A 15,594-nucleotide genomic window follows, 5' to 3' on the forward strand; every position below is an offset into this window, starting at 1 on the left:
TATTGTGTAAAAATTCATCTACCTGCTAACTATGTTAATTAATGTAACACTGCTGAAATAAGATTCCTAATCTGTGAGTTGATATATAACTACTAACTAACACACGAAGATCAAGATTTTAGTTATCGTCAGAAGTTGAATGTGGACTATTACTAAAATAGCATGTGCCATAAAATAATAGTAATAAAGTATATAACAATATAGATGTCCCTGCTATGAGATTGATATGGCTATACATATCCCTAAAAAGATAAATCAGATTAAGGATTACATTGGTTATACGTCATGACTCATGATAAGGGAGAGAAGAATGAATTATGATTATCCATATATGAAGAAACTTAGCAGTTAGCATGGATCATGTTGAACTTGTTAATAATGTTTGAATTGGTTACTAATAATTGAATTTAAGAAAAGCAAAAGAAGATATTGGTGTCCTCGGTGCATCAGTTTCTTGGTTAGAAACCCTAGAGTCTCCTGGTTATTGACTTCCATTTTTGCATTAAGCGTCCTTAATTATATACTCGTGCTTCTAAACACATCAGTTTCTAAAACCTTATCACTTTTATTCCCCCACAGATGCTTGGCTAATGAGGTTGTTGTTCTTCTTCTGTACTCACTGTTGCAAGGAAATTCTACCTTTTTAGAGTATGTCTTGGTGCGGACTGACATGGATACCTTGGTATGTGGTAGCAAACTTAAAGTTTCTCATATGGAGGAAGTGGGAATGAATTAATTAGTTATATGTCTAGAAGACAAAAGAAGACTTTGAAGTAGAATCCTGTGGAGGCTTATTACGTTATGATTCATGTGTTTACTTGATTATCGATATGATATATGTCACTGCCACTTATTGTGATCTTTATCTATCTAATGAAATTAACAGTTAATGCCTATTCTGAAAGCTCTATACAATGCTCTAAGGAGAACAGCTAATCAAATTTACATGTTGCTGATTATACTCCTTATACTCAGTCAAGACTCTTCTTTTAATGCAAGCATTCATAAACTGGTAGGTGTTGTCTTTTGGCACTAAACTATGTAAAACTGCAAGTATGTCCTAAATGCTAATGTGCTATTTTCCTGGATAGATTTTGACTGGTGTTCTATGGCACAAGGAACGTCTTCTGCATCAGACTTCTCTTGGTTCCCTCTTGGCCATAATTCTTATCAGAACTGTACAGTATAATTTGTCTAAACTTCGGGTATGATCCTTAAACTTAGTTGGACTATTAGCTCAGTCTCTGCCTCACCTATATAAAACTTCTCTACTAACTGATAATTTATTTTAGAAATTACATATATATTTTATAAAATAAAATCCTATATACAGGTAAATTATTGTTAGGGATAAGTATTGTTTTGGTCCATGACGTTGAGGGTCCGAATCGAAACCGTCCCCATTGTAATTTTGGATTTAAAATCATCCTTAACATTTTTTTGTATTAAAATCGTCCTTTTAATTTTTTTGGACAAAAATACCCTCACCACGACCAACACAATCACCTCCTCTACCACCACCACCACCAACACCAACACCACCACCAGCACCACCACCAACACCACCACTACCAACACCACAACCACCACCACCACCACTACCAACACAAACACCACCACCAACACCAACCACCAACACCAAGAACACCAAACAACAGCAACACACCAAACCAAGAAGCAGAAACAGAAAACAAGAAAGTAGAAGCAAGAAAGCAGGAAACAGAAAACAAGAAAGCCGAAGCAAGAAAACAGGCGGCGAGGTTGCGAGGCGGAGGCGGCGAGGCAGAGGCGGCGAGGCAGAGGTAGCGAGGCGGAGGCAGCAAGGTTAAGGCGGCGAGGCGGAGGCGGCGAGACTGAGGCGGCGAGGCGGTGAGGTTGTGAGGCGGCCGCCGTCCCCCTCCCCCCTTCCCCTTCCCCCTCTCCCCTTCCCCCCACCCCCACTACGCGTCCTTTCCCGAACCCGCGTCCCCTTCCTCTTCTTCTCTGGCTTCTTCCACTTCCCCCTCCCCTCTCCTCCATCACCACCACCACAGAGCCGCCGTCGCCGTCCCCCCTCCCCCTTTTCCCCTTCCCACTCCCCTTCCCCCCACCCCACCCCGCGTCCTTTCCCCTTCCCCCCACCCCGAACCCACGTCCCCTTCCTCTTCTTTTCTGGCTTCTTCCACTTCCTCCTCCCCTCTCCTCCATCACGACCACCACAGAGCTGCCGTCGCCGTCCCCCCTCCTCCCTTTCCCTTCCCCCTTCCCCCTTTCCCTCCCCTCCTCCTTCGTATACCCTTCTCCTCCCCCCCACCCAAACCCGTTTTCTTTTTTTTTATTATTTTATAATTTATTTTAATATAGTAGGGGTAGTTTATGAATAAATTAAAAAATTTTATTAGAAAGGACGATTTTAAAATGAAATTCAACATTAAGGATGATTTTAAGTCAAAAATTACATCAGGATTATTATTAACTAGCGGCTCAACAGGCACTAACGTGCCTGTTCAGCCGATTTTCTATTGTTTTTAAGAAATTAATTTTATTTTTTATTAATATATTATTTACTTTTTATATTTATTAGATAAGTATTTTTTTATTTTAATATTAACGTGATCTTATTTATATCATATTTTGTTGAAATTAAAATTACTATAAAACACTTTAAAATGTTAAATTATAAAACCACACAATAAAGAGGTAATATAAAATGGTCATAGTTTAAAGTTTTAGGTAATATATGAGGTGAAATATTCGATAGAGTAAATTTTTATTCTCAACTATGCTAAAATATACAAAAAGTATTTTTAGAATGATAATGCTTCTATTGTATTTATTTAAAAATTTTAAATGTTGTCTATTAATTTATAATATTTTAATTTTAACTTTTTAAATTTATTATGACAAAATAACGATATGATGAGGATTTTGTCCGCTAAAATTGCAAAAATATTTTTAAAAATTAGTTTATTCATTGTAATTTATTTTTTTTCGGGTGTTTATGTTATATTCCATACATTATTAAATTTTAATTTGATAAGTTTTTTTTTATCATCAAGGGCTTATTATCTAGTTACTGTAATTTAATTAAGATTTAGTTTTCATCACTAAATGATGTTATGTGTATTACGGTTATTGCCATTAAATAATATTTGTAGTAGCATTTTTTTAGTTTGTACTTAAATTAGTTATTCAATAAAAATTTGTCCGATAACTCAAAAAAATATATACAATGTTATCTATGTTTTTAATTTGAGAATTTTTAATTTAGTTACCTATTGACTTGTAATATTTAATATAGTATTTATATATTTTTTAAGAAATTAGAACACATTTTGCCATGACCAAATTTTACTATCTATTAAATTTTTAATTGAATAAAAATTCTATAATAAAAAGGATCCATATAATTTGTACAATACATTAATAAATACATGAGATAAAATAAGACATATTTTTGTACTATTTTTCAATAGTTATTGTTTTGTATTTATGGTAGATCTTTTCTAATTTTACTATTTAATTTTAAAAAATATATGTTGTTACCAAAATTTTATTACAAAGTTATTGTTATTATTAGTCTTATGAATGTATTGCCTATTTAAAATTTATAGTATTTGTTAATTATTTGTTTTATTTTTTTTATTATAGAATTCATAATTTTGTTTGACATTAGACATTTTATATAGTAGTGTACAATATCAAACCTCTTAATTTATTCAATACAAAAAATATTTTAAATGAATATTATGCAATGAAGATAAAATATTAAAAATATAAGTAGAGTAAGTGAATACTAATTATTCATATTTGCATAGTTTTTAGCATTGTTTGTAACTGGTTCATTATAAGAGATTGATTGAGGCATTCAATTAGTAGCAGTGGTATCTCGACCTACATTTATACCAAAAAAATACAAACTTAATATGTTGCAGATTATCTTAAAAGAATTAAAAATTAGTTCTCAGAAATCAAATCAAATTGTGTAAATTAAGTTAATTAAGTTTGTTAATCTTCTATATTAAGATTTAATGTATAGGCAAAATGACTTAAAATAACGTTATTACATGTTTTAAATATATAGGGTACTAACCAGTTAGGACATCACCACATCTTTTACTTGAACAGTTTTATTATAATGAGATTCCAGACCTATATTTTTAAAGAGTAATACAGATAATAAGCATAATTTGAATTCATAAGAGTAAAATTAGTTATCATGATTAAAGTTAATTTTTATGTCGCGTATAAAGGTGATTTTAATTATTTTAAATTTGTTTAATTTTATTCTGAAACAGAGAATATTTTAAAAATAATATACTTCTATTATATTTTTTTTTCTATTGATTTTTTTCAAAGTTTGAATATCGCCCATTAATTTGTGACATTTTTAAATTTATTTTTTTAATTTATTATGATAAATTAACAATATGATGAGTATTTTGTCCGTTAAGATTGCAGAAATATTTATTAAAAAATATTTTATTTGTTATACTCTAATTTATCTTTATTTTTTGTGTTTATATGTTAACATTTCACATTAGAAATTTATTACATATTTAATATTATTAAATTAATATATTTTTTAATAATAAATAATGTTATGTGTCTCATTGGCATTTTTTTATAATTGATATTTAAGATAGTTATTCAATAAAAATTAATTCAGTAACTCATATAAATATGTAAAGCGTTATCTATGTTTTTAATTTTAGAATTTGAAAATTATTTATCCAATTACTGTTTGTAATATTTAATATAATATTTATATTTTTTATAAAATTATGACCCATTTTACCGTGATCAAATTTTGGCATTTGTTAAATTTTTAAATGGATAATAATTTTATAGTAAAAAAGATTAATTTTTATTTATGCCATGTATTTTTAAATACATGAGATGAAATATCAATATTCCTGTATTTTTCTTTTATTATTATGTTTGTATTTAAGTCAGATTTCTCCTGATTTTATTTTAAAATTATAAAAAATATATATTATTACCAAAATTTTAAAATATGAAAATATAAATTAAAATAAAAACTAAAAAAATTAAATTAAAGTATATTAAAAATTATTATGTTACATTAATTTAACACAATATATAAATACTATTTTGATAATAAAATTGTTATATTTGATAACTTTTTGTAATTATCTTATATCATTTATTTTTTAATATAAGAATGCAAATGCATATTTTTTTTTATTTTTAATATTTTATCTCAAGTATCTATATTAATTTAAAGCATAAATATAATTTTTTTTGTAATAAATTTATAATAAAAGTTTTAGTTAAAGAGTACTCAATACTTCTTTTTATAATTTAGAGCAATAAATTTATTTTTATTTCATAGTTATTACTTTTTAAAATATATTTAATCACTCAGATTTAAAAATACACATGACAAAAAATAAGCGATATGTTAATATTTTTTCTCTTTATTCTATTTGTTATTATTAGTTTTATGAATACATTGTTTATTTTAATTTTTTAATTATTTATATATTATATGATAAAGATGGAATATTAAAAAAATTATTATTTTGTCCACTAAATTTATTTTATGAAATAGATTATGTAAGGATATATGAAGTCTAAGAAAAATTGGACACCAAATTCTAGTAACTTTTTGTATTTTTTTTATTAAGGAGTGCTCTGTTATATGTAATCTTTGTTAAGTTAAATAATAAGCATCAGAAATATATAAACAGTGTATATTAATTTAATTAATTTTGTTATAGAATACCAATCAATTATCACTACTAGAAAACTAGTTATTAATATTTCTGACGGATTTTATCCCACGAAAATATAGACAGAATTTCAGAAGAATTTTTTGTCAAAAAACAAAAAAAATGAATTAGCATAAATTATAGACGAAAAAAAAATCCATCGATAAATCATTTAAATTTTTTTTTTTTTTTTTTGTAAAAAACGATTACACACGGAAAATTCCTCTGTAATTAAATAGACAAAAATACTAGTTTTATTAAATTATTACAGACGAAATTTCTGTCGATAATATTTAGTTAAACCTAGCATCTACTCGAACTCCACTCACAACACACAAATCAAAGAAACCTAGCTTAACTTCAAATCGGAGAACTCCCTTAGCTAAACCTAGCTTTCCCCTCTCCTTCAACGGGATCCTTCTTCTCTCCGCCGCTAACGGAATCAACCCGCGAAGCTGATAGAATGGCCAACCTTGTTAGGTTCAGCTCCTCCGTCCCCTCCCCAGTCGCTAAGGACACCCGCGGTTGGCTCCTCGACCCTATCTCACTAGCTCGAGCTTCTGGCATTTTAGGTTTTTCTTTTTCCCCCTCTAACTTCGGTGTTTCTCATCATTGTCTTTTAGTTAGAGATCGGTATGTCAAATTGTATCATGATTAGCATGTTTATAATGTGATTATGCGATGGAGCAGAGTCAAATTGAAGTTGAGAATTTTTGGGTGGAGTAATTTGGTGTCTCGTTCATTTCGAGAATAGTTTGCATTTTAGCTTTGTTTTTTTTAATGAGGATTTTTCATTCTTGTTATGGATCTGTTTCCTAGTGTTTAGTGGATTTGTTGATGTATTTGAGTGTTTTAATGGAAGCTTAGATGTACGATGTGATTTTATGTTTTGTGGCCATTGGAATTTGAAAGGGAAATGGTGGTTGGTTCTCTGCAGGTGGAGCTTTCACTTGTGCTTCGGTTCATATAGGAGAGATTCGGCCTGGCAGGTTGAGAGGGAATCATAGGCATCATGATTGCAATGAGACATTTGTCCTTTGGGGTGCCCTAACCAAATTTAGGGTAAGCTTTATGGGATTCTATATTTCTATTATTTTATTAACATATATTTGTACTTCATATGTCTTGAGATATTTCTCACTATTTATTGTTAAGTATAGCAACTCTTGCAGAGAGTAAAGGTGTTTTAACAGCATGATGTAATTAAGTATTAATTGCAATCGCAATTCTAAAAAATCGATGAGGCTGCCATAGTTCCATTGCTCTGGGTTGAAAAGTATTTCATCTGACACAATTTGTTGGATTAGCTGTGAAAATTTAGCATATTGAGTTTAGTTGACATAAGACAGAAGTTAATAGGTCCTTTGTTGGGTCCATTATGCATTGCTGCAGTTACACTGATATATAAAGTCTGATTCTTTAAATTGCAGCTCTAAATGCAAGTGGTCTTGACAAATTTCTTAAATCAATAGGAAGAAATCCCTCATATGTTGATTTGGAGGTGAGTTAATATTCAGGACATGTCTTGTAGCTTATTTCTCCTCATTAAACCAAATTTTGTTGCTTTATTCTAATTATTTGAATGTGTTCTTGTTTGACAGTTGACTGAACAAAAATTGAAAAGAAAGAAAGGTATAAGCTTTTCTTGTTTGAGGTTACTTGCTAAGATTAAAACCTCGCTATCTTTCACTTAAAATTTCTGAAGGTTTTGATAAATTTTACCACCAATAGAAGCAGGAGGCTAATCTGATTCAATCTGCTCTTATTGACATGATCTTTAAAAAGAACTAACCCTGAGAAATCTATGGAAGAGTTCCGACCAGCTAGTCAAAAACTTGGTGATGGCGTGGGTGTAAAGTCTTTAATGCAAAGCACGGGACTTGGAATGATTGCTGGCCAGGTAGTTTCTACTTTTAATTATGAGTGTTTCTTAATCTAGTTTTAGGTTCTAAGCATTTTTAGGGGCTAATAGTTTCTTCTATTTATGTCCATATAGAACAATTCAATGTATCAAATCTCCAAAGTCAATGACTCATTTATAATTGAATTTGGTATAATAAAGCTGATTCACTTCTTCTAACATTATATGATGTCTTAATTTTTTGATAATTTTTTACCTCTCCTCTGGCTAATGCTTATCTTGTTTCTCTATTGAAAATTAAGTATAAAATGCATGGCTGAGTCATTCTGTGTACTTGAAAAGGGTTATCATTCTGTGTACTTAGCCAATAAATGAACCGTTATCATTCTGTGTTGTGTTCTACCTCTTTTAGTACATTAATAAATCAATGTAACTGGAGAGAGTATTAAAGTATTTTTGTTTTCTAATCTGTGGATTCTTGTCTTTTTACTATGAAGAATAAATGTTATTCTGTTTGGATACGTAATGCAGGTCTTGGTAGGTCAGATGTATTACAGTGGTTATGGTGTTCCCAATTATGTGGGTTGGGGTGAGGCACCAATTCTGCCTTTTGTTACTGCTGAGGACCAAAAAACTGCCATGGCCAAGGCTTCTGAGGCATGTGCCTTTCTCAGGAGATGTCCTTCACTGACACTAGGTTCCATGTTGGAGGAGATTGCTGCTATTCTTCCTGGCCATGAATTTGCTTCTGTGAGTGACATTCAGTTAAACTCTTCATCTTCATCATCATATTAATTTTTTCTACTCATTCTAATGTTTTTCTTTTGTACTTTTGAAAGGGACGTTTTGCATGCACCTTTGCTACATGAATTCATATGGCTTTGAATTAACTACGATCCTTCTTATTATTGGTAATTAAGGAAATGAAACGAGACTTGTAAAATTTGAGAAAGTTTTAGTCTTCAATTAGGCATTGTATTTTGTTGTATTTATTTGGTTGACTTTTGCCATTATGCCCTGCTTTTTGCGCCTAAAATTTCTGCTTTGATTCTTGTCTTTGGTTGCTTTTGAGAAAATGTGTTGTTTCAAGGTAGCTTAGATTGTTTGAAAGTTGCTAGCTTTTCCTGCACAGGAATCAATATCAAAATGTACAAAGGAAAATGAATATTGTCCTGGTGCTTTCTAAAGGATAATTCAACCTTTTTCCTTCATAGTACATAATTTCCTCTTAATACTACTATAGCAATAAAGCTATTTTCATTCAGTTGGGATTTATGTAATGTTAAAGAAACTGGGTTAATGGAAATAATAATAATAATAATAATAATAATAATAATAATAATGAAATGGTGGAAAGTGTTAATGTGAATGTTAATGGTGGAGGTGGGAATTTGAAGACTTTAAGTCTTTCAATGAGTCCTGGTTGTTCATCTACTTCTCAATCATCATCAAGCCATGTAAGTGTTTCAACAACTCATAATCATAATCAGATTTCAGCAGGTTCTTCTTCAAATTCTTGCAAGGTCATGGTGGAAGTTGAAAAGAATAATAAGAGAGGACACAATAATAGTAGTAAGCAAACTGTTCATAGGAAATCCATTGAGACATTTGGTCAAAGAACTTCACAGTACAGAGGTGTCACAAGATTAGTCAAATTTTTCACTTTCACTTTCATTTCATTATTAATTTTATCAACTATTTAAAACATACTTTTATTTTGCTTTTTTGTTCTTTATTTTATTTTTTGCCTTTTTATTTAAATATATATATTTTTTAACATTTTTTCCTTTTGAGTTTCTTCTATTAGGCATAGATGGATCGGCAGATATGAAGCACATTTGTGGGATAATAGTTGCAAAAAAGAAGGGCAAACTAGGAAAGGAAGATAAGGTAATTAGTGAAAAAAAATAAAATAAAAAACTATATATTCTTCACTTGTTGACATTTTAAAATTTATTTGTTTGGATTTCTTCATTATTTTTTTCCCTTTTGCAAATATATATTTTTTGGTCCAATTAGTATGCATAGTTATGAGCTATTTCCAGTTCTCTCTCTCTCTCTCTCTCTCTCTCTCTCTCTCCAATGTTCACACTATGGATTACAAATTCAATCAAATGAACGTTGCATGATATAGTTTATTTGGACTGAATGGCTGATGATCTCCTATTTTATGAAACTGTTTCAAAATGCTGAAAATATTTATTTCTGTGATAAAAGAGTAGAAATAGGATTATATAGGAAGCTAAAACTACTAGTGGATAAGTTTGCACCAAAAGAACAACAAAGGTAAGATTTTGGGAGGATCTAGAGAGTTTGGTTCAAGGCATACCTTTGGGAGATAAGATTTTCTTAGGAGGAGATTTAAATGGCCATGTTGGGAGAGAAGTGACTGGATATGGGAGTATTCACGGAGGCCATGGTTTCGGGGTGATCAATGCCGAGGGTAAAACTATTTTGGACTTTTCCTCAACCTTTGATCTTCTCATCGCAAATATATGTTTTAAAAAGAGAGAAGAGCATCTTATAACCTATAAGAGTGGCATGACAAGCTCTCAAATCGACTTCTTCTTGTTGAGGAGAGTCGACCGGAAATTTTGCATTAACTGTAAAATTATCCCGGGAGAGAGTTTGACAACACAACATAGGGTGCTCGTCATGGATTTTTGCGTCGAGCAAAAGTTGAGGAAAAGACATCATACGAAGAACCCAAGGACGAGGTGGTGGCGGATGAAAGGTGAGGAACAAAGAAGCTTCTTAAGACGGGTAGGAGAAGAGGCAAAGTGGGATGGAAATGGAAGCGCGGAAGAGATGTGGATGGAGATGGCAGAAGTTATTAGAAGAACAGCAAAGGAAAGTTTTGGTGAATCTAAAGGAATAGGACTAAGAGACAAGGAGTCCTGGTGGTGGAATGCGAGCATACAAGAAAAGATAAAGATAAAAAGGGAATGCTTTAAAGAGTGGTCTTTATGCCGTAATGCAGATAACTGGAAAAAATATAAGGCGGCTAAGAAAGAGACAAAAGTGGCTGTAAGTGAAGCAAGAACAAGAGCATATGAGGGTCTCTACCAGTCTTTGGGCACGAAAGAAGGAGAAAAAGGTATATATAGAATCGCAAAGAGCCGGGAAAGAAGAACGAGAGATTTGGATCAGGTTAAGTGCATAAAGGATAAGGATGGAGAGGTGTTGGCTCAAGAGGAGAAGATTAATGAAAGGTGGAAGAGTTACTTCTACGAGTTATTTAATGAGGGACAGAAGACTCTTCCGAGCCTTGGTCGATTATGCACAAGGGAAGAAGATCAAAATTTTGACTACTTTCGAAGGATTCGAGACTTCGAGGTAAAAGAGGCTCTAAAGCAGATGAAAAATGGCAGGGCAGTAGGACCAAATAAAATCCCGATTGAGGTTTGGAAGGGTCTTGGAGAAAAAGGCATCAACTGGTTAACCATGCTTTTTAATGAGATTTTAAGGTCAAAGAAGATGCCTGATGAGTGGAGAAAGAGCACCTTGGTACCTATCTACAAGAATAAGGGGGATATACAAAGTTGCGAAAACTATAGAGGGATTAACCTTATGAGTCATACTATGAAGTTGTGGGAAAGGGTGATAGAACGGAGGTTGAGAAAAGAGACACAAGTAACAGAGAACCAATTTGGATTTATGCCAGGAAGATCTACCATTAAAGCGATATACCTATTAAGAAGGATGATGGAGAGATATCGTAGTAATAAAAGGGATCTACATATGGTGTTTATTGATTTGGAAAAAACGTATGATAGGGTACCAAGGGAGGTCTTATGGAAGGTTTTAGAAAAGAGGAGAGTAAGGATCGCATATATTCGGACAATTAAAGACATGTATGATGGGGCCACAACTAGTGTGAAGACCCAAGGTGGTGTGACAGAGGAATTCCCTATTGGTATAGGATTACACTAGGGATCATCCTTAAGTCCATACCTTTTCACATTAGTCTTGGAAGTACTCACAGAGCACATCCAAGAGCCTGTGCCATGGTGCATGTTTTTTGCCGATGATATCGTCCTTATGGGAAAGTCAAGGGAAGACCTAAATAAGAAGTTGGAGTTATGGAGAGAAGCTCTAGAAGTGTATGGTCTGCACATAAGCCGTAGCAAGACGGAATATATGGAATGTAAGTTCAGTCTGAGAAGGGAAAACCCCAATATAGAGGTGAAGATTAGAGAAAACACCCTACGAAAAGTTAAAAGTTTTAAGTATCTTGGGTGCATCATTCAGGACAATGGAGAGATTGAACAAGATGTAAATCATAGGATCTAAGCAGGTTGGTCAAAATGGCGGAGTGCATCTGGTTTTATATGCGACAAAAAAGTGCCTTTAAAACTTAAAGGTAAATTCTATCACACCACTATAAGACCGGCTATGCTGTATGGTACGCAGTGTTGGGCGGCTAAAGGGGAGCACGAACATAAGCTGAGTGTGGCAGAGATGAAGATGTTGAGATGGATGAGTGGTCATACGCGATTGGATAAAATAAGGAATGAAGATATAAGGGAGAGAGTTGGAGTAGCACCCATTGTGGAAAAGATGGTTGAATCGCGTCTCAGGTGGTTTGGACATGTGAGAAGAAGACCGATAGAACATCCAGTCAGGAGGATGGATGAGATGGAAGATGGACAAAGGGCGAAAGGCAGAGGAAGACCTAAGAAGACTATCCATGAGGTGGTCAAACGAGACCTACATGTAAACGGTCTCTCTGTAGACATGATACATGACAGAGCACAATGGCGTCGTTTGATTCATGTAGCCGACCCCACTTAGTGGGACAAGGCTTTGTTGTTGTTGTTGTTGTAAAAGAACAACAAAGGTAAAAGAAAACAGAAAATGAAAATCCCCATATAAAACAAGATACTGATACAATGTAGTAGTTTATGATGAATCCAATATTTTTAATTAATTTCTGTCCTCTACATATGTAGTCTCCTGTGAAAATGGTACCCACTAGCATGGCCAAAGAATTTGCTGGCGTAAATGTATGATGGAAATGATATGACATTTGGGATATCATCAAGAATGGCTGGCCTTGTTTTAATCACTATGTGTGTATTTATGTAAAAATTTCACAATGAAATTTTGATAATTAACTTGGCACTATTGTCTTTGTTCTTGATACATTGTAAAAACCAAAAAATTTCAATGAAAATTTGATAATTAACCTGGTTTTATTGTCTTTGTTCTTGATACATTGTAAAAACTAAACATCATGTTTGGTTCTATTGCTAATATCAAATACTGGTTATTTTGAAATACTATGAATGTTTAGATACAAGTTAGATGAAAATTAGATGAAAATTTGTATTCATTAAATTTATATTTATTTTGTATGAAAACTGGTTTATTTTGCAATAGAAAAATTAAAAAAAAATGTTTTATCTTACTGACGGATTTACAGACGGATTTTTCGTCTATATTTAGAGTTTGGAATGCTTTCAAGGCTCCAATTTCTGACGGAAAATTCGTCTATAATTACAGACGAAAAATCCGTCTGTAATTTCCGACGGAAAATCCGTCGGAAAGTTCGTCGTCCTTGGGATATCGATGGAGAATTTACAGAGGGAAAATCCGTCGGTAACTGGTAAAAATCCGTTGGTAATTTTCCGACGGAAAAAAATCCGTCGATAAATAATTTTAGACGAGGCTTTTACAGAGGGACAAAATCCGTCTGTAATTTCGTCGGTAACCAAAAATCCGTCTGTAATAAAGACTAAATCTGTCTGTAAATCTGTCTATATTAATCCATTTTCTAGTTGTGTATGTTACTATGACGTCTGTTATTTGGACTAATTCCATTATCATGCGTTTTCAGTCCTAGATTTTTCAAAGAGTAGAATACAGATATTAAGCAAAAATTGAATTTATAGCCCAAAAAAATTAAATTATCATAATACATGTTAAGTTTTATGTTACCTGAAATAAAATGACGACGATGATGATGGGTGGCTCTGACCATTTGTCTAATTGTAGTTAATCCTTGGCAATGGATTTGGAATAGGAATTATATTAGTTGATATAATGTGATTGCTAATTCGTTCAATTTTTCAATTATATTTGTCAGAACATAAGGTAGCAAGACGCAAAGAAGAAAAACGATTGCAAGAGCACGATTGAAAGTGAAACAGATATTTAACTCTCTTGGGTAAAGTACGATTGAAGGCGCATAAATTTTTTTTTATTAAAAGTGAATCAGCTTTAAACTCTGTCGTGGGTTGAAAGTGAATCAGTTTTAAATCTCTCGTGGAGTAAAGCCAGTTTTTGAAAAAATAAAATAAAATAAAAAGAATTGAGTATGTAGTAGTAGTTTTTTTTATTGAAATCAGTTTTTAAGTTAATGTCGTGGGATAAAGCCAGTTTTTAATAAAAAGAAAACAGGGGTAAAATAGGAAGAAAGAATTGGATACCAAACTTCCGTATCCCCATTATATATTAGTATAGATATATTGATCACTTAAAAATATATCAGTTATTTTATATTCTATTTCTTTATACGTTATTTATATTAATTATTTATATTTTAATAATTTTTAAAAAATATCATGAAAAATTAAAGATAAAAATAAAATTAATAATTATTTATGTATCCTAAGTACGTGGTGTCAGTTTTTTTTATTAGGAGTGGTTCAGTTTTTAAATTCTGTTATAGGTAAACCCATTTTTTAATAAAAAAGAACAGGGACAAAAGAGGAAAAAAGAATTAGATACCAAACCTGTGTATCCCCATTATATCCTGAGTATGTGGTGTCAGTTTTTTTTATTAGGAGTGGTTCAGTTTTTAAATTCTATTACAGGTAAACCCATTTTTTAATAAAAAAGAACAGAAACAAAAGAGAGGAAAAAAGAATTAGATATTAAATCTGTGTATCTCTATTATATATTGGTATAGATTATTATTATTATTATTATTATTATTATTATTATTATTATTATTATTATTATTATTATTATTATTATTATTATTATTATTATTATTAAAAAAGGGAAACCATCCATATATATTATCAATCATTTAATATTATTAGGAAGATGTTGCGATCATGAAGTATATGAATACGGATGCCTACAGATTCTCTATTTCTTGGTTCAGAGTATTGCCAGTAAGTAGACACTATTATATTATATTTACTAATGAACATCCTTAATTAATTATGGGTTTCATCTAATTGAATATCTCATCTCTTCATCAATATTCTATGCAGAAGGAAAAATTAGTTCGGGCATAAATCAAGAAGGAATAAAATATTACAACAACATTATCAATGAGCTTCTCACTAATGGTAGGGTCTTAATTATTATATTTATTGTTAAAGATAGAAATGAGTTGAACTGAATTGAGCCATGTTAAAATCAAGTTCAACTCACGTAAATTAAATTCAACTCATAGTTGAGTTCATTAACAATTGAAATTTATTTATAAAGCTTTGTCTGGCAAAAAATTTACGAGCTGTCTCAAACTCACAAATCGACTACAAAAAATATATTTTATAGGGTAGAATTTACAATAACAAACTTCTCTAACTAATTAATTTAAGGGTTAAGTATGATTTTAGTCTCTGTAGTTTAAAAATCGAATTCATTATTAAAAATTAAATTCTTTTTTTTCATTCATATATTAATTTATTTTGATATTATTGACAAGTAGGTCTAGAACCATTTGCGACCCTTTTCCATTTTGATCTTCCCCAAGCCTTACAAGATGACTACAGTGGCTTCTACAGCCCTAATATTACGTAAGTAGTGATGTCACTACTACAAGAATTTCTACACATAACTGCAATTTAAGCTACTACACTTGAAAGTTGAAACAATTATATATTGATTTGTATGTACATATATACTTTTTTACAGAAAGGATTTTGAAGATTATTCGGAGTTATGCTTTAAAGAATTTGGAGATAGAGTGAAACATTGGATTACACTTAACGAACCATGGAGTTATAGTGTTGGTGTAGATAAGCCTTACCTCGCCACACACTATCAACCATGGAGTGG

General features: G+C 31.6%; 1 protein-coding gene across 1 annotated transcript; it reads left to right on the top strand.

The window, feature by feature from the left end:
- The first annotated feature begins 7,475 nt into the window (after positions 1-7,475).
- LOC107643718 (uncharacterized) lies at positions 7,476-9,225 on the top strand. The gene is made up of 3 exons (XM_021124128.2): positions 7,476-7,614; positions 8,107-8,325; positions 9,076-9,225. The coding sequence occupies exons 1-3, from the start codon at positions 7,519-7,521 to the stop codon at positions 9,223-9,225; spliced, it is 465 nt and encodes a 154-aa protein (XP_020979787.2). The 5' UTR covers positions 7,476-7,518.
- Positions 9,226-15,594: the final 6,369 nt, after the last annotated feature.

The sequence above is a fragment of the Arachis ipaensis genome, chromosome B5, assembly GCF_059453495.1.
Source record: "Arachis ipaensis isolate K30076 ecotype BB chromosome B5, ASM5945349v1, whole genome shotgun sequence".
Taxonomy (NCBI): Eukaryota; Viridiplantae; Streptophyta; class Magnoliopsida; order Fabales; family Fabaceae; genus Arachis; species Arachis ipaensis.